General features: G+C 42.4%; 1 protein-coding gene and 1 long non-coding RNA gene across 2 annotated transcripts in view; both read right to left on the bottom strand.

The window, feature by feature from the left end:
- The window catches only part of LOC131223697 (vesicle transport v-SNARE 11-like), a 49,854-nt gene that overhangs the window by 15,761 nt on the left and 9,368 nt on the right, over positions 1-24,725 (bottom strand). The window contains exons 3-5 of the mRNA XM_058219167.1: positions 22,444-22,502; positions 22,154-22,342; positions 6,331-6,501 (exon numbers count right to left, since the gene is read on the bottom strand). Of these exons, the coding sequence (XP_058075150.1) occupies positions 6,331-6,501; positions 22,154-22,342; positions 22,444-22,502 (419 nt within the window). The remainder of the gene's footprint in view (positions 1-6,330; positions 6,502-22,153; positions 22,343-22,443; positions 22,503-24,725) is intronic.
- LOC131223698 (uncharacterized) lies at positions 11,018-22,147 on the bottom strand. Its single transcript, XR_009160630.1, has 3 exons — positions 21,598-22,147; positions 18,875-19,047; positions 11,018-11,530 (listed from the first exon to the last, which is right to left on the bottom strand). It is a non-coding gene; the product is annotated as an uncharacterized LOC131223698 (long non-coding RNA).

The following is a 24,725-nucleotide window of genomic DNA, read 5'->3' as shown; positions in this document are numbered from 1 at the left end:
GAAATCTCTTCGAATTTTATCCATAGCACTAAGAACCGATCCTGGACATCTATATAAGGACATAAAGTAAAGCAGAAGACTAGAGAGAGCAGATTTGATAAGCGTCAGACGACCACCCAGAGAGAGGTAACGGCATTTCAATGAAGCAAGATATTTCTGAAATCTGTTAATAACCCTGTCCCACATGTGCTTCGGCGGAGAACCCAACGAGAGAGGAAGCCCAACGAAGTAAGTAGGGAAAGAATCGATAAGACAGCCGAGCGTGAAAGCGAAATTATGGAGGGAGTTCTAAGCGACGTTGACACCAAGAATCTTTGATTTGTTCAGATTGATCCTTAGGCCCAGAACTGCTTCGAAGCAGTGAAGGGCCGTGAGGAGATGTTGAATTTTCACCTCCGAAGCTTCCGAAAATATAATGGTATCATTTGCAAATTGAATGTGGGTTAGGGGGGCAGACAGACCTAGCATGACTATACCCCAAAGCAGACCATGCTCCTGACCTCTGGATAGCATTTGAGAGAGAGCCTCGCCTACAATTAGGAATAGGAGCGGGGAGAGAGGATCCCCCTGTCTAAGACCTCTCGAACTCCTGGAGAAGCCCTTAGGCGAACCATTTAAAATGACAGAGAAATGAGCCTAGCCAATACAAGCGGCGATCCAATGATTTCACTTGGTACCAAAACCCATCCGCGACAGCATATATAACAGAAAATTCCAATCCACGTGGTCATAAGCCTTAGCAAGATCCAATTTGCAGAAGACGGCTTCATGTCTGGTCTTGTGGTAGGTATGGAGCACTTCATTGGCAATAAGAGCACCGTCTATGATTTGTCTACCTCTTAAGAAGGCATTCTGGTTGCTTGAAATGAAATTCCCGATAACTTTCGACATCCTAGTGGATAAGACTTGCGCCAATATTTTGTAGGGACCCCCAATAAGGCTAATCGGCCTAAATTCAGCAAAAGAGGAGGCACCCACCACCTTGGGGATCAGTGAGATGAAGGTTGCACCCAGACCTTTCGACAATTTTCAACGATTGTGGAATTCGTGGAAAAAGTGAAGGACATCCTGATGTAGCACATCCCAAAAGGTTTGGAAGAAGGTGATTGGAAAGCCATCTGGGCCTGGAGATTTGTCCCCACCCAGATCATCCACAGCGGCCTTAACTTCTACTTCTGTAAACTTGGATTCCAAATAAGTCGTGACCTCTGGCTGAAGCCTATTGAAGGGGATGAAATCAAGAGTCGGTCTAGGCCATTTCTCGAAGGAGAGGAGTTCTTGAAAATGGGAAATGGCGAGCTCTTCGATCTCCTTACTATCCTCAGTTTTGCTTCCTTTATCGTCTATGCTGAGAATGGACTTCGCCTGAGAGTGCATATTGGCCATTTGATGGAAGAACTTGGTGTTTTTGTCCCCTTCCGCAATCCATTTAGCTTTGGATTTAATCTTCCAGGACACTTCTTCTCCTAATGCTTTATTCGAGAGTTCCTGGATGATGGCTATACGCCTGAGAAGAACATCTTTGGGAAGCGAAGCTTGTTCATAGTCCCGGTCAGTGCTCTGTAACTCGGATAGAAGAGCTTCGGTCTCAGCTTCATGTTTCTGAATTACCTCCCTACGCCATTCCTTAAGATTTATCTTGAGAAGATTGAGTTTACGGAGCAGCTTCTGACCAGCAAATCCTTTCACGAAGGACTTCCACCAATCGATGATTTTCTGGTGCAGACCCTCCGAGAGAAGCCAAGAGGAATTAAACCTGAAAGGTTTTGGGCCCCAATTGACATCATCCACAGTTAGAAGGATTGGGCAATGATCAGAGGTGGTGCGTGGCATAGCTATTTGCTTGCTGGACGAGAAGACCTCGAGCCATTCTGGGGATACGAGGAATCTATCCAGGCGAGATTGGATAGGGGTAGCTCTGCCGTTGATCCAAGTGAATCTGGCACCCAATAGAGGCAAGGCGATGAGCTCCTCCTGCTGGATCCACTCAGAAAAGCGATTCATGGCGGAGGAAGGTCTTCTGCGTCTGGAGTGGTCCTCCGGATAGCGCGTGACATTAAAGTCGCCAACGACGCACCACGGACCAGGATGATTCCTTCTAACCTGCGACAGTTCGTCCCAAAAAAAGGTCCTGAGGGACTGACTGGTAGGCCCGTAAATGACTGAAATAAGGTAATGACTGGAAGAAGACTTATCTTTGAGAGACACGGTTACGGAGAAAGAGCCTGAAGAAGAGGAAAGAAGGTCCCATTTAGAGGATCTCCAAGCAACGAGGATCCCACCCGAGCTGCCAACCGCATCGACAGCTAACCATTTAGCATCGGAAGCTTTCCACAAAGAAGCAAGAAGTTAAGTCTTTGAAATGGGAGACCCGAACTAAGGTCCCATTTAGAGGATCTCCAAGCAACGAGGATCCCACCCGAGCTGCCAACCGCATCGACAGCTAACCATTTAGCATCGGAAGCTTTCCACAAAGAAGCAAGAAGTTAGTCTTTGAAATGGGAGACCTTAGTCTCCTGAAGACAAAGAACGTCAGGACTCTTAGAACTAATGGTCGCCTTAATGAGACTCCTTTTATGTTTGGAGCCCACCCCCCTAACATTCCATGATATCATCTTCATGGGATCACAACACTTCCCCGTTTGCCCTGGCGTCTAGAGTTAGAAGCAGAAGAAGAAATGAACCCTAGGCTGGCTTCCAGGCGTAGCAGCTCACGTGAGGAGGTCTTGAGAGAGTGTTTTGCAGGAGTCGATTTCTTGACAAGGGGTCTGCCCCTGTTTTCAATACATTGAAATAGGCCAATGTAATCTTCCACCGTCCCCAAAAGATAAGCCGAGGGATCTTACCCATTGCATCTTGAATCCATCGCTTCTGCTAGATATTGGTCAGCAGGTCAGCTTTATCCCTGTCCGATATCAAATTATCGACATGATGATCAGGAATCATTTGCAACGGCTCTGCCATCAAACACTCCGAGGAGTCTTGAAACAGAGTGATTGGCCCCATATCCAAAGCGTTAGTAGACGGGAAAGAGGAAGCCGATGGCGAGCAGGGGGAGGACGGCCGGGATAAGGTTAGAGAAGAGGTACGGTCAGACATGAATGGTGGTTCCGAAGGATCCTCCAAGGCGAGGCTAAGGTCGAGGGGAGGGAAGTCAAAGAAGCCCGCCGAAGGGGCTAGAGAAAGAGGTGGATGTAAGACCATAGCTCAGGAGGAGTCGGGTATCAGGTCCAGGTCCAGGTCCGAAGGGGGTTCGCCCGAAGGACTTTCTGAAAGAGGAGGGATGGCATGGATGAGTGCCGCGTGTTGAGGATTGTCTTCGCCTCCCTCCACGTGTCCCATACGTAGGTCCTCGCGCTGAGAAAGCGTACATGTAGCAGTCACCTCGAGCTGAACACCTCTGTCGAAAGAAGCATCACATTGCGCCACACATCCTAGGTGATGAGTTGCGATAGGAGTTGCCATAATAGCCCCTGACAGCGGCTAGAGATTTATCAGGATAGGGCCCTGGATATTCAGATTTTTCGCCGAAAAGTCCCTTGGATAATCAGTAGAAAGGTGGATATTGGGATTATTTGTCTCACGGACAGCAACACGTCCCTATCTCGGAGTCTATCGGCTGATCACGTGCCACGCGTTGGGGGGTAGGAGCCGGCGATGGCGGCTGATGGGAGTGGCAGACACCACTTGTCACTGACGAGGGTCTGGAGTGGTCATTCCGGCTGCAGGCAACAAGAGAAATGGCAGGCGCTAGAATCGATGGTCTGCTCGAGCAGGGAGAATGGACTCCTTCATTCCGCCATGGGTGAGGATGGAGGGATTGCTCCGGCGAGGGACCTTCCTTGATTTTCCATAGATCACCCCAGCGAGGTAGGGGGTCATCGAGCGCTTCTCTAATGACTGGGAGATCGAGGCAGTGGTCTTCCACGATCACCTTCACCGACGACGGTGGATCCAAACCCTTTTTTCTTCGAACTCTAAGTTGGATGACTCCAATCTCGTCCCCTAGTTTCGTCTTCTCATCCAACTCTAAATACGAACCCAAAAAATCGGCCACCACAATAAAGAATTCTTCAAACGATAATTCAACGAAGACTCCCCAAACTTGGAACCATACATTTTCCACCCCAAAGCTGGAGTATTCTTCCCACCTCTTCACCGCCTCAACCGGTCCACCGACATGAAGAGGACCTGCCATGATCAGCATCTCTGGGTTGATCCCGGGACGTACCAACAGCCAAAGATCATTATAACCCAGCGGTTTGATCTTGTAGTTCCCAGGGCTGAAACCCGTTGTCTCTGTTATCCAGTCTTTCACCTACGACAACAAGGCACCTTCCTTGCATATGATCACCACCGACTCCTTGAGATCTTCCTTCACTTTAAGGAAGAGGTCCGCCTTGACCATAATTGGGACACCCATTTTAGGAGGGGGTGAGGCCGCAGGTGTGAGGACGACGGGGTTCGGCATGACAGGGGGTGAGGAGGGAGAGTGGGATGGACGGGTAGCATAAGGTTGAGAGTGCTGCTAGAGGAGCACCTCCTTAAATGAAGGACCCGCTGAGTCAGGGGGTATGGGCGGGGGTGGTGAAGGGAGGTGGATAGGATAGGCTTCGGTCGATATATTTTTGGAGGTTTGAGGGGGGGAGGATTGAAGACGATCCGAAGGTGGTCCAAACCGCGCACGCTGAACCAGCATCGGACAGCCAGTAAACTTCACCCCGTGAAGCATGGTGACGGCTCTTGCTAGTTCGGCCTCAAAGGACATGCGCACAAGGGCGAATCCTCTGTATTCTCCACTGTTCCAATCTCTGGGCATAACTACATCCATGACCGCACCTGCTCTACCAAAGATTCTCTCAACATTGAGAGGAAACCAGCCAATAGGAAATCCCTTCACAAACAGAATAGGGAAGGCCTTTCAATTTCTTGCTGGTGACTCGATGGAAACCTATTTCTGCCGATGCACTTCCTTCCATTCATGATCCCGATGGGGAACGTATTCACCTTCTTCTGGAGAAGCCTCAGAAGCTGCAGCATTACGTATATCCCTGTTGCCCCCCACATGGTGGTCAGTAATAGAGCGGTCACTATCATCTACGGATGAATCTCCCCAACGACGTCCGGTCATGCCGCGAGCTTTTCCACGATGTTGGTGTTGATCATTGGCGGTCAGAATCCCGCGATCGTGTGGTCTTAGAATACCGCGGTCGTGTTCTCTCACCATCCCGCGATCATCATCTTCCTATTACAATGCCAAAATCTGAACTCTGAAGACATCTTGAGAAATTGCCAAGCCGAGAATGAAATTGTATGAGCCTGACATGAAATTCACCAATCCCAACATGGAATTGACCGAACTTCACATGAAATTGAACGAGTAGTCGATCAATTGTCATCGACTTGGGCTTATCTCAATTTCCGTGAGTTCTTCAACTTCCAGCGTGCAATGGCTAAGTTTGACGAAGCACCCTTGGTGAATTACTAGCTGAATTTCCACATGTAGTCAACGAATTGTCATTCAATACTACAAAGGGAAATAACTATAAACCCTACTAGCATTTTTTTAAAGATTTGTACCTCCAACAACCGTAGTACCGATCAAATGCAAGTTGAGGAAGGGTGCTTTGGAGTGAGGGAATATTTTGAACCTTTTCAAAGATTGCAGATGCAACCAGTTTGGAGGATTTCACGTAACCCTAACAAAGATGGCAAATGTAGAATGATAATATGTAGATGATAAACGGAGATTTTAGTAAGGAAAATGAAAAGAAAAACGTGCGTGCATGGGTTTTTCGTTGCAAGGGAGTGAAAGGCGTGTATTTTGAAAAGGCGCGCGTGGGTTTTTCGTTAAAGGGAGTGAAAGCAGTGGCAATGAAAAGCAGGGGTATTTTCGTCCTCAAATGCTCTGTCCATACGAGCAACGTCTAAGTTGGGAAGGTAAGTTTTGGACTGTTGAGAAAAGAAGCTGGATAAAAGGTGGCATCTACAGTGATAATTTTCTCATCATTTACTTGAGTATTTTGAGTTGGGTACTCCACCCTCTCAAAGGACCCTAGTACCATTGTTACAGTAACGACATCAACAATGTCTAGTGGATATGGCACTCAACTTTCCTTGAAGGATGGCTTCAACTCTGGAAGAGATTCTTACGATCTTTAACCTCAATACTAGTATTTGCATCGTAGTTCTTTTCAAGAATGAATGGGGGAAAAGATATAGAAAACAGGAAAACAGCAAGTTCAGTATGAAAAAACACAATAGAAAGAACCCGAGGCTGATGGTCTTAAGAAATCATAAAAAGAAAGAGATCTGAATGTAAGGTCGTACTGTGTTATTGGCATGCAAGAGTGATTGGCGTTGTTGATGCAAGTCTTGCATAATTGAGACACCAAGCTCTTCTGTCTCCAGAATTGTTCTTCTACTCTCCTTAATTCTTTCACTAGATTGATTCAACCGTTCTGTCGACATCAACAATCTTCCTCTTTGATCAGCGGAAACCTGTATAAGCTCATGTCAAGATATTGTGCCACCAACTAAATGAAGAAGAACAAGCACTTCCAAAATTGAGAGAGAACTTAGTAATACATAACCACTCTAAAAGGGGAGAAAAGGCCCGATACACTAAATAATCTTGAAGTTGTACTTAAAAAGGAAGAGATGTTTCAAAATTGTCAATGGTGGAGACGATACAAAGCACTTCAAAATTTTACAAACGTGTGATGTGTTGCAACATCTTACACAGATTCCTTGTTGCATGGAACCAATGATGCATTTCTAAGTATAAACTCAAGCTCAGTGGGCTCGTCTGGCAATGCATGCTCCAGACAATAACTATTAGCAGATGCCCCTTCGTGGGTAGTGTGTAATAGTTGTGCTAAGGTGCAGTAGGGAGCCTCACCATGTCGGGAAGTGACATGTGGTGCTAATCAAGGTTGTTAAGGTCCCTTGATATAATGTACTGGCAGTCTCCTGCTATTTTGAGCTGCCAACTACTCGAGCATGACCTTTCATGTCAGTGGGTGTTTCATGCCTAGCCGGTTGCCAGGGAAATTCATGTGTTGGTAACCATGTACCTAGAGGTTCCCCATTATTTTGAGAAGCCAGCTACTACAGCACAACCTTTCATGTTTGTGGTGCTTCATGCTTAGCTGGTTGCCTAGCAACTGGCTCTATGCAACCCTACCTGCGTGCTCGCTGTTTGGCATATGTTAGCCTGTGAGTGGTGTCAGTGGGAGCCTCTAGTGGGCAGCTGACAGTAACTTCTGCAATCTAGCATTTAAAAGCTAAACCCAAATTGCGAAGAGAACGCTGAGATGATGACGATGATGATGTGATCAATGACAAAACACAGGTGCATGTGAAAAACATTGAGGTAAGTGATGCATGCTATTGGCATATTGCTAGTTCACTCCACAAAATGTCAAATTTTCAAGGAAAAGATTTAGATTATGTTGCTTGTCCAACAGTTTTCTCTGCTTAAACAAATGTTTACTGTTATGATTTTGCATGAACTTAATAAAGACGTGGAGATCCTTCCTCCTCTCCCTATATTTCTCCATGAATTGTCCAAGTAGGAAAATAGTGGTAGACCTCCCAAGCACGAACCAAACTGAATTTTTGACACATTCGTCTCATGCCCTAGCTTTTTACTCAATCACTCTCTCCTAAAGTTGCACTGTTGGGTCATAAGTTCAATCCCATGATAGTTAGTGCAGCTTTATACGTCTCCTTTATTCTTATAAATAGGTACCACGGTACTTTTCCTCCATTCGTCTAGCATTTCTTCGATCTTACTTCTTGTTGAACAACTTTGTCAACCAAAATAACCAAGTTTCTTCCATACACATCCAAACCTCTATTGGTATATCATTTGGTTCAAGGGCCTTTCCCGTTTCCATCTTTCTCAAAGCTTCTTTCACTTTAGATATCCTAATCTTACAATCAGTATATATGGTCACAGACCTCATTTGAGTTTATGGTTCCTTCCATCCCTATAAGAGTGGCTATCATTTGACAAGTTCTAAAAATAGATTTTTTGCCTTCCATTAATCTCATGGTCTTTTACTAGTGCCCTTTGATTGTTGCTCTTAATGCATCTAAAATGATCTAAGGTCCCTTACCCCCTTTTTTTCTTCCTTTTAGATGAGACAAGTTATCTTAAAATCAAATTGCAATCTATGTCCAATAGTTACAGAAAGTAGATAATAGCTCTATATCCAATAGTTACAGAAAGTAGATAGATAATAGCTCTATATCCAATAGTTACAGAAAGTAGATAATAGCTCTCTCTCTCTCTCTCTCTCTCTCTCTCTCTCTCTCTCTCTCTCTCTCTCTCTCTCTCTCTCTCTCTCTCTCTCTCTCTCTCTCTCTCTCTCTCTCTCTCTCTCTCTCTCTCTCTCTCTCTCTCTCTCTCTCTCTCTCTCTCTCTCTCTCTCTCTCTCTCTCTCTCTCTCTCTCTCTCTCTCTCTCTCTCTCTCTCTCTCTCTCTCTCTCTCTCTCTCTCTCTCTCTCTCTCTCTCTCTCTCTCTCTCTCTCTCTCTCTCTGTTTTTTTTTTTTGGTTAGCACGTTAGTACACACACCCCACTGTTAGCCACACCCCACTTGGGAATCAATACCAAGACCTCAGTTGGTATCTTCAGTTGTTTACCTTTTTTAGAGCAGCTGGCGAACTCCCTTTGAATTAGCCTATTTTTGAACTTTAGTTCATTGCTTTAAAACAAATTGTTTGTAAGTTTATTTGGAACAACTTATTTCAGCTTCATTTCTGTTGAACTTTCAGTTCATTGCTTTAAAATAGACTAGTTTGCAAGTTTATTTAGAGTGACTTATTAATTACTTCATTGCTTTAAAATAGATTGTTGAACTTTATTTGGAGTGATTCATCATACACTCATTAACTCGACTCTCAAATTGTTTTCTTAGACTCTTTCATTGAGTGTAGTTTGGTAAAAATTCTCTCTTCATGCACTTAGCTTTCAGGAAGTAATACAAATGGCAAGGATTTTATCCACCCCACTGTCACAAGGCTTGAAGTGAACTTCTTGAGCCTCCAATGCTTGTACGTGCATAGAAAAATCCCTTCAGTTAACCACAAAAAGTCTATTAGCAGAAATGTATAATACAAGGTTGAGTCCAAATATTGTTCTAGTGTTGACCTGGAGATCCCTTCACTTTTCATGCAAGAATCAGAACGAGTTAAAATCCCCCAACAAACTAAGACTCCATATCAACTGGGTCTAATCCGAAATTCTATAAACCCCAACTTTCAGGTCGATTCATCCATAACACCAATAGAAGTTTCCTTTTATTCATGGGCATTTGATGGAGATTGAAACACTCCAATCTTCTCATTCTCCATCTCCACAAGCTCATCACTCCAAATTACCAAAACTTCCCTTATCCCTAGCCATAAGCAGTGTTGCTGGTATCGACAATATTATTGATAATATCACTGTCATGATATTATTGGCATTGCTGAGTTAGGATGGATAAACACCAGGTAATGTAAAAATTACAAAGTATCGGCAATCTTTTCGATAAGATTGTTGATATTTCATGATAATATTGATATTGCAAGATATTGGTTAAAAGCCCTTTGTATAAATACCAAGTATCGATGATAATGTCAACAAAATCATTGTTTTTTTTTTTCTTGTTTTTTTTTTTTTGAGCAGTGATAAATTTTATTGCACAAGACCAAAGGCCAAAAGAATTACAAATACAAAGAAAGCAAAAAAGAAAACAAGATATTACAAATCAGCCCAACATTCACGAACTTGATCCGCCCTGATTGCCTTTAGTTCTCTAGCCCATTCCCTGACCAATTCTTTTACCAATGTTCCCAACTGCTCTGGTGCTCTTTTCCGATTCCTGAAAATACGATTATTGCTTTCCATCCATAGAGTCCAAATCCGAGCCAATAGATATAGCCGCCATATCTTCTTTCCTGCCTTTCCTTTTTCCCCTATTGTGCCGAGATTGACAAGCTTCAATAGAACCAGGCATGACCCATTGAATAACAAAACTGCTAAAGATAGCCACCCATACCTTCGATGCAAGGTCACAATGTATGAAGAGATGGTCAACCGATTCCTCCTCCTGGAAGCACATAATACCACATTTGGAATAATCATTCCCCTATTGCATAAACTGTCAACCGTTAGTACTTTATTTCGGTCCACTAACCACGACAGTACTGCCACCTTTGGGGGGGCTCCATATCTCCAAAGGTAGGTTGTATGGCTGATTTCAGCACTATTTGGACCACTACTAATCTTCCGATAAAAAGATTTAACTGTAAACTTACCGGATTTTTCTGGAAGCCATTTCAAAGAATCTCTTTGAAGCGACCGTGGCTTAACTTGCTCCAGTAAGCTCAACAAGGATAAAAATTCATCTAAGTCCGCCTCATTGAAATTCCTCCTGCATGGAGGAGCCCAAATTACTTTCTCACCATGAATAGAATAGCATCTAGCCACTGGCATAATTACCTCTAACAATATTCAGGCTAATGAGTGGAAACCTCTCCTTTAAAGTACCATTGCCCACCCAAACATCCTCCCAAAACCTTATCCCCTCGCCTGTCCCCAAATGGAACCCCACCCCTTCCCGAACCTTGTCTTTTAATGAAGCCACCCCTCTCCATAAGAATGAAGCTCTATACAAGGATGATTCCTTGGTCCACCAAGAACCCTGTTGAAGACCATACTTCCTTTCCATTAATCATTGATACCAGGGGTATCCACGTAAACAAGGAGAAAATAGAGGGAATAAAAAATCCCAAAAAAATGATATTAAAAAAACCCCATTTCTTATGAAAATTTTCAGTAGTGGTCACCAACTTTTGATTGTTCACAAATTTTCCTTTTTTTACAAATTAAAAAAATAATAATAAACATTAAAAAATATACTAAGGAATCTGTTTATTTTGAAAAAAAACAATTAAGCCGTTTCATGAATTGTTTCTTACATGAATGTACATAGGGATGGATGCCAAGCTTAGATGATGATGACGATGATGATGATGATGCATGTATATAGGGATGGATAGATATATAAATGTATGTATGGATGTATGAATGTATCTATCTATGGATGGATGGATGGATCTATGTATGGAATATATGTATGTATTCATGCATGTATGTATGGACAGATGCATGTATGTAGGGATGAATAGATATATGAATGTATGCATGGATGTGTGTGTGTGTGTATGGATGTATCTATCTATGGATGGATGGATGGATCTATGTATGGATGATATGTATGTATACATGCATGTATGGATCATTGTTATCTATAATTAGAAAAAACTTTTGAATGATGTTCCTGACTAAAATATTGCATTGCTTTTGTGTGACGGCATGGTTTAGGCCCCTATAAAATGAAAACCTATCATAAACATAGTTGCTTTTTGTAATATTTTGTTCAAAGTGCGTAAACATGTTTTTTAACATATCCTGAAGTTTTCACTGAAAAGTTCCACATTTTTCCTAATGTTTCCATCAGATAGCAATATTTTACCTTGATGAGGACATCGTGCACACGCACGCACACACACCACCCCTACGCACGTACGTACGCAGAAGGAGGACCTCACCATTGATCTGGCTTGATGACGATGTCTAGGGAAGGCCTCCTAGCTAGAAGACAAGTTTTGGTTCAAAAAAGTGGGCCCGATAGTCAAAAAAAGCCCACATGGGATCTCATGATCGTGGCTCACTCGTCAGATTGATTTCATATTTTATGTTTTCCTTATTATTATTATTTAGAACATCGTAAACGCTTTAGATTTTTTTGTTTGATTTTTATTTTAATTTATTTCATCGCCAAGTAATAGGCTGTGCACATAATGCGAGTTTTTGGGGTATAGGTTTTTTCCTATAAATAGGCACCCCTTGTAGTTCTGTTGATTCATTCAAGCTTAATAAAAATTCCTGCTTTATTTTTTTGCTCTCTTAGTGAGTTGTGGAAGAATTCAAAAGTGGGTGCGAAGCCCTCCCTTTTCGAAGGGCTAACTACGTAGTGTGAAGCCACATCTATCCCCATCCGTCCCTACCCTCTCCCATCCATATATCTCATCTTCTATCATCATTATTGTTTTGAATTTTTCAGTTTTTACAGTTATTCATTCTCATACAGCCAGTTTCCAGAATTTGGACCTGTAAGAAGGCTAAAGCTTCGGTAGAGCACTATGCCTCGACTTTATATCGGATCGTCGTCAAACTTGGAGGGATTGGAGGTCTACCTTAGCTGACCAAGGCCTAGGTGTCACTTTGGGAAGGCGGGCTTCCATCACACGTGCGGCCAGCCCACCCGCGCACGTGCATCAGCCCTAGGTCACCATCTGCGCGCAAAAGCTTTCTCCGGATCAGGTTTTCCTCTTTTCATTCTTATTTCCTAAACCCTAGCCTTAGTTTGCATTAGCCCTAATTTATTTGCCCTTGTTTTTCACCCTAGGGTTCCTTGAATTGAGATTGGGGAATCCCTTGGATTAGGGACTGTTTGCTATGCATGAGTGGTTGATTTTTATTTCCCTTTGAGATAGTTTAGCTTATAATTTTTATTGGTCTAGTCCTAGCCTGTGTAGGCCTGGACCCGCATAGATTCCCCTTTGAATGTTGGGATTTTTATGTAGGATGTGGAATTTGTGTAATTGTTTCTGAATTGGTATGATCTAAGCCTGAAACCATGCATATCATATTTAAATCTCATGTCCTGCATCAATTTTTTTATTAAAGCCTAAGGTTCTTGTAGGGGAATTCACCACATATATAGGGTTTAGTTTGTTTGAGTCCTTCATGCATCCAATCCATCATATATAGCTGCTAGAAAATCGTAGTCCCTAATATATATAGCTGAATTTTAGTAACGGTGTGTAGTCTCCTTCATATAGAGTCTCGTAGGGTCATTTAGTTTTTAGACGCATATAGTTGCCATAACAGGTCCTTAGGTTGAGCAAGTCAGTGTATGCCCACACGTACGGGTCGTGGTTTCGGTTTGCACCCCACATTAAACATGGAGCAACTGCAAGAAACAGTAGCCAAGTTAGCCCAGCAGGTTGAGTCTTTGAATAAGCACTTTGAACAATGCATAGATAAACGCCTTGAAGAAATAGAGGCCTCCTTCAGGGCAAACCCCACCACTGGGGAGGATGCCCAATCTCAAGCAGTTGGTCAGGAGGTTAGACCAAGGAATGAAGGCGACTACGGAGCTAGTCATGGGTGCGTACCTGTGCACCCACCCCGTGAGGGACATCATGATCAATATGACCCAGATGCACAACTCCTCAAGGGAGTTAGGGTAGATGCCCCTACATTTGATGGCCACTTAGACCCTAAAGCCTTTCTAGATTGGCTGGCGGATATGGACCACTATTTTGAGTGGTATGATATGTCGGATGCTCGACGAGTCTGATTCGCCAAGATGAAGCTTGTGGGTTAAGTAAAAAGGTTTTGGGCAACAATTGAGCGAAAGAAAGAAAGAGCAACGGAACTCCCAATAGTCCATTAGGGAGAGATGAAAGAAACGCTAAAAGAGAAGTACCTCCCCCTTTCTCTTATCGCCTGCGGTTGATTGAGAGTGTTGCTGACTATATTGAGAAATTCGAAGAGTACTTGACCCGCTGAAAGGTTGATGAGGACCCCGTACTCACCCTTGCTCATTTTAAAACGGGCATCTGTCCTAACATTATGAGAGAATTGCTCGCCAAAGACATAGACACTATCGAACAGTCGTATCAAGTAGTTTTGGACGTTGAGCAATATCTCAAAGAGTCTGTGGGAAGGCGGTTTGATTTTCGCGATTCTAGTGCTAAGGCCAATCCCTCTGGGGCTAAACCTAATACTGGATATCAAAACAAACCTTCTAACAATTTACAGCCTAGGTCCAAGGATGATAAGGGTAAAGAAATTGTTGGGTCTAGTTCACGGGAAAGTGGAGTCACTAGGTATTTTAGGTGTCAGGCGTTTGGTCATTTTGCTCACCATTGCAGCACGAGAGAGGGCACGAAAGTATTCTTTATTGATGGGCAGGTAGGAGTAGTGCTCCCAAAGAATGATGGCGAGGAGGAAGAATATGAGCCCGTAGAGACCCCTAGTGATGAAGAAGAGGGAGCGCAAGAGTCTACGACCCTCGCAATTATGTGTTGCGCTTTGGCTCAAGCCAAGAACACTAATGACTAGCGCCGTAACATGATCTTTTACACTTATGCAAAATGTGGAGAAAAGAGTTGTAAATTGATCGTAGATAGTGGTAGTTATGCTAACGTGGCATTGACTAGCACTATGAGCCATTTAGGCTTGAAGCTGGAAGCTCATCCTCAACCCTATAGAGTTTCCTGGGTTGACGAAACCTCCATTCCAGTATCACACCATTGTCTTGTTCCTATTCAGTTTGGATCTTATAAAGACACGCTTTGGTGTGATGTTGTTCCCATGGACGTTGGCCACATTATTCTGAGTAGACCATAGCTCTACGATAGGGATGTCACCATATTTGGTCGTTCAAATGTGTGTACATTCTGGTTTGAGGGCAAGAAGGTCAAGCTAAACCCTCTGCCACCCAAGAGTACGACTAGAAAGGAGTCCACCACACAGAGTAGTGTGAGTGGCTCGAAAGAAGCAAAGGAATCGAAGTCCAAGTCCAAACTGCTCCATATTCTGAATGTCAAAGACTTTGGGCGAGAGACAGAGGCGGACGCGATGGTATACGCCCTTGTGGCTAGGGAGAGTGTACTAGAGGCTAGCGTAGAGTTACCAACCGAGGCCACTCCAGTAGTACATGAGTTTCGTGATTTCTTCCCTGATGATCTACCGAATGAGCTTCCCCCATGAGGGATATATAGCATGCCATCGATTTAATCGCTGGGGCGACTCTACCAAACCTCCCGCATTACAGAATGAACCCAAAGGAGCATGCTGAGTTGAAGAGGCAGATTGATGAGCTCCTAGAGAAGGGTTTCATTCGAGAAAGCATGAGCCCATGTGCCGTGCCCGCCCTTCTTACACCTAAGAAGGATGGCACATGGAGGATGTGTGTTAATAGTAGGGCCATCAACAAAATCACAGTCAAGTATCGGTTTCCCATACCGCGTCTTGATGACATGTTGGATATGATGGTCAATGCTACTATCTTCTCAAAAATTGACCTCAAGAGTGGTTATCACCAAATCCGTGTACGCCCTGCTGATGAGTGGAAGACAGCGTTCAAGACAAAGCATGGGTTATACGAGTGGCTAGTTATGCCTTTTGGGTTAACTAACACCCTAAACACTTTCATGCGTGTGATGACCCAAGTGTTGAGGCCCTTCATGGGGAAATTCCTGGTCGTATACTTTGATGATATCTTGATTTATAGCAAGACCAAGGAGCAACACCTCAACCATTTAATGCGGGTTTGTGGGATCCTTAGGGCCGAGAAGTTGTACGCCAACCTAAAGAAGTGTGCATTTTTGTCTAGTAGTGTGATCTTTTTAGGTTTTATTATGTCAGCTGAGGGCATATCGGCGGATCCCGAGAAAGTCCAAGGCCATCGTCAATTGGTCTAAACCGCGCAATATTCATGAGGTGCGCAACTTTCACGATTTAGCCGCCTTCTATAGGTGATTCATTCGAGGTTTCAGTTCCATTATGGCTCCCATCACAGATTGCATTAAAAAAAAAAAGATGAGAGTTTCAATGGACAAAGGCTGCCTCGAAGGCCTTCAATTAGATAACGGTCAAGATGACCGAAGTTCCAGGTACGCGACTTCTAGATTTTTCAAAAGCTTTTGAAGTCGCATGTGACGCGTCAGGAGTCGGCATAAGAGGAGTGTTTAGTCAGGAAGGGCACCTTGTCGCCTTTTTTAGTGAGAAACTGAATGAGGCGAAACAAAGATACTCCACCTATGACAAGAAATTCTATGTTGTAGTGCAATCTCTGCGCCATTGGCGTCATTACCTATTGCCGCAAGAATTCGTCTTATTCTCAGATCATGAGGCCTTGAGATATCTGAACTCTTAGAAAAAATTAAACCCTAGGCATGCCAAGTGGGTTCAATTCCTTCAAGAGTACACTTTTGTGCTTAAGCACAAGGCCGGTTGTAGAAAATAAGCCCGCCGACACGTTGAGTCATTGAGTCGCGTTGCTCAACTCCATGAGTGTTGAAGTTAAGGGCCTTGAGCGCATCAAAGAAGAGTATTTTGAGTGTCCAGATTTCGGGGTTGTGTACGCATCGTTATTAGAGAGTCTATCAAGAGCTAGTAGTGAGTCTTTGATTTTAGACAGATATTTTTTTAGGAGTGACCGCTTGTGCATACCACGCACCTCCCTCCACGATTTTCTTGTCTGGGAGTTACATTCAGGAAGGGTTGTGGGTCATTTCGGTCGAGACAAGACCACTGCCCTCGTGAAGGATAGGTTTTATTGGCCAAGCCTCAAGCGAGACGTGGCCAAAATTATAGGGCAATGTCGTACTTGTCAACTAGCAAAGCAAAAAAAACAGAATACAAGATTATACACACCTTTGCCAGTCCCATTCATCCCTTGGCAAGACATCAGTATGGACTTCGTGCTTAGACTTTCCAAGACTATTCGGAAATATAATTCCATATTTGTTGTCGTGGACCGTTTCTCTAAAATGACCCACTTCATTCCTTGTTCTAAGACCTTCGACGCATCTCATGTTGCCAAGCTATTCTTTAGTGAGGTCGTCAAACTACATGGGTTACCAAAAACCATAGTGTCTGACCATGACATGCGATTCATGAGTTACTTTTGGAAGACACTGACACAATGAATACTAGGCTCCAATTTTCTTCTGCCTACCACCCTCAAACCAATGGCCAGACTGAGGTGGTTAATAGAAGCCTAGGGAGTTTACTTCGATGTTTAGTGGGGGAGCATACCAGGACATGGGACACCGTACTACCCATAGCCGAGTTTGCATACAATAGTTCTGTAAATAGGTCCACAGGCCTAAGTCCTTTTGAAGTCGTTACTGATTACAAGCCTAGGAAGCCTATTGATCTTATCCCCATGTCATTGTCCCATAGGTCATCAGAGTCTACAGAGTCTTTTACGCATCACTTACATTGATTGCATCAAGAAATCAGGCGAAAGATCACTATTAATAATGAACATTACAAATTTTCTGCAGACCAACATAGACGTTTCAAAGAGTTTAATATTGGGGACTCTGTGATGGTCCGCATTAGGCCCGAGTGGTACCCTCCAAGGGTCATTCGTAAGTTACACACGCGTAGCGCTGGGCCCTTCAAAATTATAAGCGAAACGGTCTCAATGCGTATGAGGTAGATCGTCCACCTTCCATGGGAATTAGTTCCACATTCAATGTGGAGGATCTAGTTGCTTTTCAAGGACCCACTGATACTTTGTCCGGCCCTTCGCCCACCCATCCTCATTCCCCAGATTTACCCCTTGATCCATGGCCTCTTCCCGACCTTTCATCCCAGCCTCTACCTCCCATACCTAGCCTTCACACACCCAAAGAGGAAATAAATGATATCCTGGACCATGAGATAGTTTCAACGTCAGTTCGTGGATATTGAAACTTTGCCCCGTTTTTCGTGCCATAGTCATTTTTTGCACAGGTGCTTCAATTCGAGTAATGCACATCTATCAATTTGATTACTACTATCATTGGTGATGAGAACATCGTGCACACGCACGCCCGCATGCCGCCTACACATGCATGCACACCACCACTCCTACGCACATACGTACGCAGAAGGAAGACCCCACCATCGATCTGGCTCGATGACGACATCCAGGAAGGGCCTCCTAGCTAGAAAACAAGTTTTGGTTCAAAAAAGTGGGCCCGATAGTCAGGAAAAGCCCATCATGGGATCTCATGATCGTGGCCCAGTCGTTAGATTGATTTTATATTTTATGTTTTGCTTATTGTTATTATTTAGAACATCGTGAACGCTTTAGATTTTTTTGTTTGGTTTTTATTTTAGTTTACTTCATCGCCAACGAATAAGTTGCACACATGGTGCGAGTTTTTGGAGTATAGGTTTTTTCCTATAAATAGGCACCCCTTGTAGTTCTTTTGATTCATTCGAGCTTAATAAAAATTCCTGCTTTATTTTTCTGCTCTCTTAGTGAGTTGTGGAAGAATTCAAAAGTGGGTGCGAAGCCCTCCCTTTTCGAATGGATAACTACGTGGTGTGAAGCCACATCTATCCCCATCCGTCCCTATCCTCTCCCATCCATATATCTCACCTTCTATCATCATTATTGTTTTGAATTTTTCAGTTTTTACAGCTATTCATTCCCCTACAGCCAGTTTCCAGAATCTGGACCTATATGAGGGCTGAAACTTCGGCAGAGCACAACGCCTCGACCTTACGTTGGATCATCGTCAGGAATTGGAGGTCTCCCTTAGCCGACCAATGCCTAGGTGTCACTTTGGGGAGGCGGGCTTCCATCACACGTGCGGCCAGCCCACCTGAGCACGTGCGTTAGCCCCGGGTCATCATCTATGCGCAGAAGCTTTCTCCGGGTCAGGTTTTCCTCTTTTCATTCCTATTTCCTAAACCTTAGCCTTAGTTTGCATTAGCCCTAATTTATTTGCCCTTTTTTTCACCCTAAGGTTCCTTAAATTGAGATTGGGGAATCCTTTAGATTAGGGACTATTTGCTATGCATGAGTGGTTGATTTCTATTTCCCTTTGAGATAGTTTGGCTTATAATTTTTATTGGTCCAGTCCTAGCCTGTGTAAGCCTGGACCCGCATAGATTCCCCTTTAATTGAATGTTGGGATTTTCATGTGAGATGTGGAATTTGTGTAATTGTTTCTAAATTGGTATGATCCAAGCCTGAAATCTTGCATATCATATTTAAATCTCATGTCCTACATCATACCTGCCATCAAGAATTCCCATATCACCTGTTTAATTTTTATTCTTGCATCATGAAAACATCAACCTTTTGTTTAATCACTAATCCTATTACTAAAATCCTCCTGTCTACCTGTTAAATTCCACAATGGAATATTCATCTCCAAATAATCAATTTTATTTTGCCATTGCCCTTCACTTACCACCCACCAATGTTTTAAGTATCGATACTATCGGCCGATATTATCGTTATCGACCCCCAGTGAGACGAAACTCGTCCGATAACCCCCGAAAGATACAAAAAAACAAAAAATCCAGATCTCGCACGATATATCGTCGATATCGCACGATGTATTGGCGATATTGCACGATATATAGAAAATATCTTGATATATCGCCGATATATTGCACGATAATGCCTGATATGACAGATTTTTGCGGAGGACTGTATCCGCGCGACATATCACAACATTTTATCCGCATCCCATCTAGAAATTCCAAAAATATATAGAAAAAAATCTATTACCTGTTCAATATGCCTAAGAGCGGAGCTTTCTACTGAATTTGGTGGGCCATGGTCGACATTTCCGGGTCACAGGAGAGAAATCTATCGACATCCGAAGAAATCCAAGCCAAATCCTCTCCGAAATCTCGAGAAATCATCGTGAGATCTGAAATTTTCTAGATTTGGGCGAGATTTTAGGGTTCTGGAAGGCCGGAACCCTCTCCGCGTCGAAAAAAAGGGCGTTTGAGCCCTCTTTAAGTGATTTTGGGTTGGGTGGTGTACTGCACACCACCGAACTTATGTGTTGACGTCATCAAGTTTTGTGGGTCCCATCATAAGGTATGCATTATATCCAAACCGTTTGTCTATTTGGCGAGCTCATCGTAAGGCTTGAGCCGAAAAATAAGACAGATCCAGAGATTAAGTGGACCACACTGCAAACAACAGACAACAGTGGGAGATTGAACGTCTACCATTGAAACCCTTTTGAGGTTAGAAGTTTTGGATAAATATGATATTTATTTTTCCTCTTCATCCAGGTCTATGTGACCTCATGAGCAGATTGGATGGAAAATAAAAGTTATGGTGGGCCCTACGAATGTTTTAACAGTGAGAATCACTGTCCCATTGCTATTTGTGGTGTGGTCCACTTGAGCTTGGGATATTACTTATTTTTGGGCTCATGATCTAAAATGACCTCTCCAAATGGTTGAACGGTGTGGATATAATAAATATATTATTGTGGGCCCATATAACTTTGAATCTTGTCCAAGAGGAAGCGGATTGGCTGGTGTACCACACATCAACTATGCAGCTAGCGGACGCGGATTGCGTACTACCCGAACGGGCAGATCTGTGGGCGGGTCCACAGTGATGTATCTGTACATCCAAACCGTCAATCCCTTTTCTCATATTATTTCAAGGCATAAACACAAAAATGAGGCATATCAAACGCTCAAGTAGACCACACCAAATAATAAGCTTGGTTGCATTAAAATGCACTAAGCATTAAATGTCAGTTGGATTAAATGCAAGAGTCTTCTGTGGTGTGGTCCATTTGTTCATTGGATCTGCCTCATTTTTGTTTTGATGCCTTAAAATAATCTGAGAAAAGGAATAGACGGTTTGGATGTAGAGATACATCGCGGTGGGCAAGCCCACAGACCTGCCCGTTCGGAGCTAGGGATGGGCAAGGGTAGTACGCAATCCGCGTCCATAGCTGGAGTAGGTACGTTTTGTGCGAAGACGAGCGCTGACGCTCCTCTAGCTCCAAGTTGTACAAACCGTTCAAAGGAGATCAAAGGTACATGGCCCCACAATTATGTATTTATTATATCCACACAGTTTATCCATTTTTAGAGATCATTGTAGAGTACTAACCAAAAAATGAATCATATCCAAAGATCAACTGGACCACACCACTAATAGTAGTGGAGATAATGATTTTCACCTTTAAAAATTTTGTAGGGCCCACGATAACATTTATTTTCCATCCAATCTGTTCATAGGTCACAAAGACCTGGATGAAGAGTAAAAACAAATTTTATATTGATCCAAAACTTCCGTGAACCCCTAAAGGGTTTCAATGGCAGACGTTCAATCCCCCCACTACTTTTTTTAGTGTGGTCCACTTGATCGTTAGATCTATCTTATTTTTCGTCTCAAGTGGACTATACTCAAGGAAACAATGGTGGTTGAACACAGTACCATTAAAAACTTTTTAAGGTGCACCTTGATTTTCCCTATATTTTATTAGCCACTTAATTTATTGATAACTTCACATAAGTTTGAATGAAGAGAAAAAACAATTATCAGCTTGATCTAACCTTTTGTGGCCCACTAATGGTCAATCATCATTGTTTCCTATGGTATGGTCCACCTGATTATTGGATCTGCTTCATTTTTTTTGGATAATGTCCTAAAATGATATGAAAAAACGGATGGATGGGGCGGATACTAAATATAGGTGTCTTAGTTCAATCGCACAGCGCATATCTTAGTACAAAATACAAAGGAAACCTATTATATCCATTTCTTTTTTGAGATTTTATGATTTAAAAGTGTGTATTAGGGTCTTTTTAAAAAATCCCTGAAGTTTCATTGAAAAATTCAACAATTTTCCCAATGTTTCCCCATGTTTCCCAAAAGTGCGATACAAACGATATATCCCGTGCGATAACCGATACGTATCTGTATCCCAAGGGTGCGATACATTGCGTGATACATTGCGCGATATTTCGAACACTGCCACCCACCACTTCTACCGTTCTGTGCATAATTTATCGAGGAAAGAAATTTTTTACCCTCTTCGACGAATTCCCTATTACCCTATGTCCATTAAGATCAACACACAGAAAACTATCCCAGCACTTCCTTTTAGCACTTGCAACTACAGCCTCATACAAGATACCATCCCAACATACAAAAATGTCATTTTTCAGAAAAGGTGAACATCATGAGTTAAAGTTCATTAATAGTTTAATTCAAATTACTTAACTCAGCAGAACAACATGGTGGAGAAAAAGATAGATTCCACCTACTGAATCAGTAGAGAAAAGAAATAGAGTGTTCTGGTACAAGAGTAACTTGAAAGAAACAAACATGAAAGTAGGCAATATCACTACAATTATAAGCCAACGGTAGATCATTGTTCAAATAACGTTAAGCCTGCAGCATCTTCACACCAAAACAGTCAACTCCTCTCAGCCAATGCAATAAAATCAATCACAAGTTCTCATCAGAGAAATAAAAGTGAATGATATGTACAAAAAATGAAGAAAGAAATGGTTCTTGACATACCATCATTGTATCTGCCATTCCAGACTCCAACAACTCGTCTCTTGCAGCCTGATTGGCATTAGCTGATGTGATCCTTTTAACTTCAGCTTTCAAATTGTTAAGATCAGATTTGTACTCCCTTAACTTAGCAAGTAGCATGGCCTTAACACTTGGTTGCAAACTTCTTGCTTCAAGGTCCATTTTTCGAATCTAGAGAAACTCAGGCAAAGACCATAAAACTACTTAGTGAAAATGGCCGTGAGAACCAGAAAAACCTCCACAGTGCAAATAAAAACTGATCCAAACAGTACCAAAGCTTCAGCATCATCCAACCCAGATTTTATTTCTGAAACTTTCTGCTTCTTCTGCTCTGAAAAAACAAAGAGAAGAATAATTTTGAGAAGTACATAACTAAGAAAATGATTACTGCCGTGCATTACCTGTGCAACTTGTATAAGCCACAAACCACCAATGCAATATCAAATCAAAGTTTATTAGAATCTACAACCATAGGCCAAACCAGTGTTTTAAATAGCGTGTAGCGTATAGCGTGGCGTTTGGCCCTCTATAGCATGTAGAGTAAGCTACACAATCCTTAATATTTTTAATTAAAATAATTGAAAATATGATAAAATTTACAAAATGCATAATTTCTACGAGTTCTTGACTACGAATCTAGATCATCCACTTATTTCCATGCAAAATCTCTCTAGATCATCCACTTATTTCCATGCAAAATCTCTCTCTAGATCATCCACTTATTTCCATGCAAAATCTCTCTCTCTCTCTCTAGACATCTCTAAGTGTGACTTCTGTTTTCTTTTCTTTATATATATATATAGATATATATATATATATATATATTGAAACACCACAAATTCGTGATATAGACCACAATTTGGATGGTCCAGATTGATCTTAGTGCTCTATCTATGATATGGACCACAATTTGGATGGTCCGGATTAGTTTAATGCAGTGCCATGTGTCATAAGTATAACTCATTACCATTTTAAAATAGATGTTAAACTAAAATAGAAAAAACACTTAAAAAATGAGATTTTTGGTAGCTAACGCTATCCACGCTACACACTACGCTACGCTACATGCACTGAAGCTTATGCTACATACTTTGTGGCTTACGCTACAGGGAATTATGCTACTTGCGTATGCTACGTAGCGTTTTCACTACGCTACACTACGTAGCCTACAAGCTAAGCTACATCGCTACTGAAAACATTGGGCCAAACTAAGCTTGCATTCTTCCATATGAAATCTGAAGAACAGCACCTGGACATGGATTGCTGAACTTGGCAGATAGATCGCAATCACAGAAAAATGTTTCATGTGTAATTGCAAGTAGTAAGGATAACCAGGCTTGCCTGCATCCTTATCAAAATTATTAGAATTTTTTTTCTTTAATAAGCATAATGAATTAGAATCATTAGATGTAGAAGGAATTTTAACGAGAGAAATGTCAAATTTCATGAACCAAATATCTCAAAATTCATAAAGAGAATACTGACATGAATGCTAATAACGTAAATAATATCCTTCACAATTCTTTTATATCTATTGACAAAGAATCATACTTAAAACTCTACTACTTTGATTCTTAACTGCTTTGCTAACTAGACATGAGTTATAGCTTAAGAAAATACACATTAAACAACGCTAGCTACTAGCCGCTCTAATCTACCACCCTCTCATAGCGGAAAGATTCCCACCTTGCTTCAACATCGCCTATAACGCTTCCCATGCCTCTACAGATCCCAAAATATAGAGAAGAGTTCTGAACAGAATCCTCAACAGAATTTCCATTGATGAGAATGAGGCAGATCACAAAATCTGATCATGGACATCTGATAACAGCTTCTCTTCCAGATCTTTCTTCCAGGTACGAGGAACAAAAGTCTACGCCTTTCGCTAAAGCATGAATAATCACCAATGCCCCTGAGAGTATAGGCTTTCACTTGGACAGTGGTAACTAGCAAAGCAGTGACGCTGGATAACCTTCCGAAATACTATCAAGCTTTCCTAATGTTTGCATTCTTTATTGAGAGAATGAGGAAACTAAAATTCTCAGAAGAACATCCTCAGTCGTTACTCTTTGGCTAGAGGTTTCATACAGCTTATTTGATCTTTTCAGCATTAACTAAGTTCCTCACTCAGAGTTGGTCCTTGGGTGGTCTAAAGTTTTTTTTTTTTTTTCTGCAGGAAATTTCTTCCAGAATTTGATGCCATACACAATCCTATGGAAGAAAAGAAAGGCTATCTTCAATAAATAAATAAATAAGTGGCTTCAGTGGATGAACTGAAGTGAAGAATGATGTCGTTAGTGGTTGATTAAGACATATGTAGACCTACACAGAGAGGTCTTTCTAGATCCAGCTTCTTTTGGTATTGAGAGGCTGCAATCAATTCGTAATGGTAGAGCTGAGCATCAGACGTCTCGACTCGCCTGACTCAACTCGTTCAAACCCAACTCGACCCGAACCGAATGGGTGAGCCGGTCCAAACCGAGTGGGCTTCGCCCAATCCAAACTCAAACCGAGGTCGGACTCGGTCCGGATTAGTCGATGCCAGACTCAAACT

This window comes from Magnolia sinica, chromosome 13, assembly GCF_029962835.1.
Source record: "Magnolia sinica isolate HGM2019 chromosome 13, MsV1, whole genome shotgun sequence".
Taxonomy (NCBI): Eukaryota; Viridiplantae; Streptophyta; class Magnoliopsida; order Magnoliales; family Magnoliaceae; genus Magnolia; species Magnolia sinica.
The sequence above is the reverse complement of the archived record's forward strand: the minus strand, read 5'-3'. Positions and strand labels throughout refer to the sequence as shown.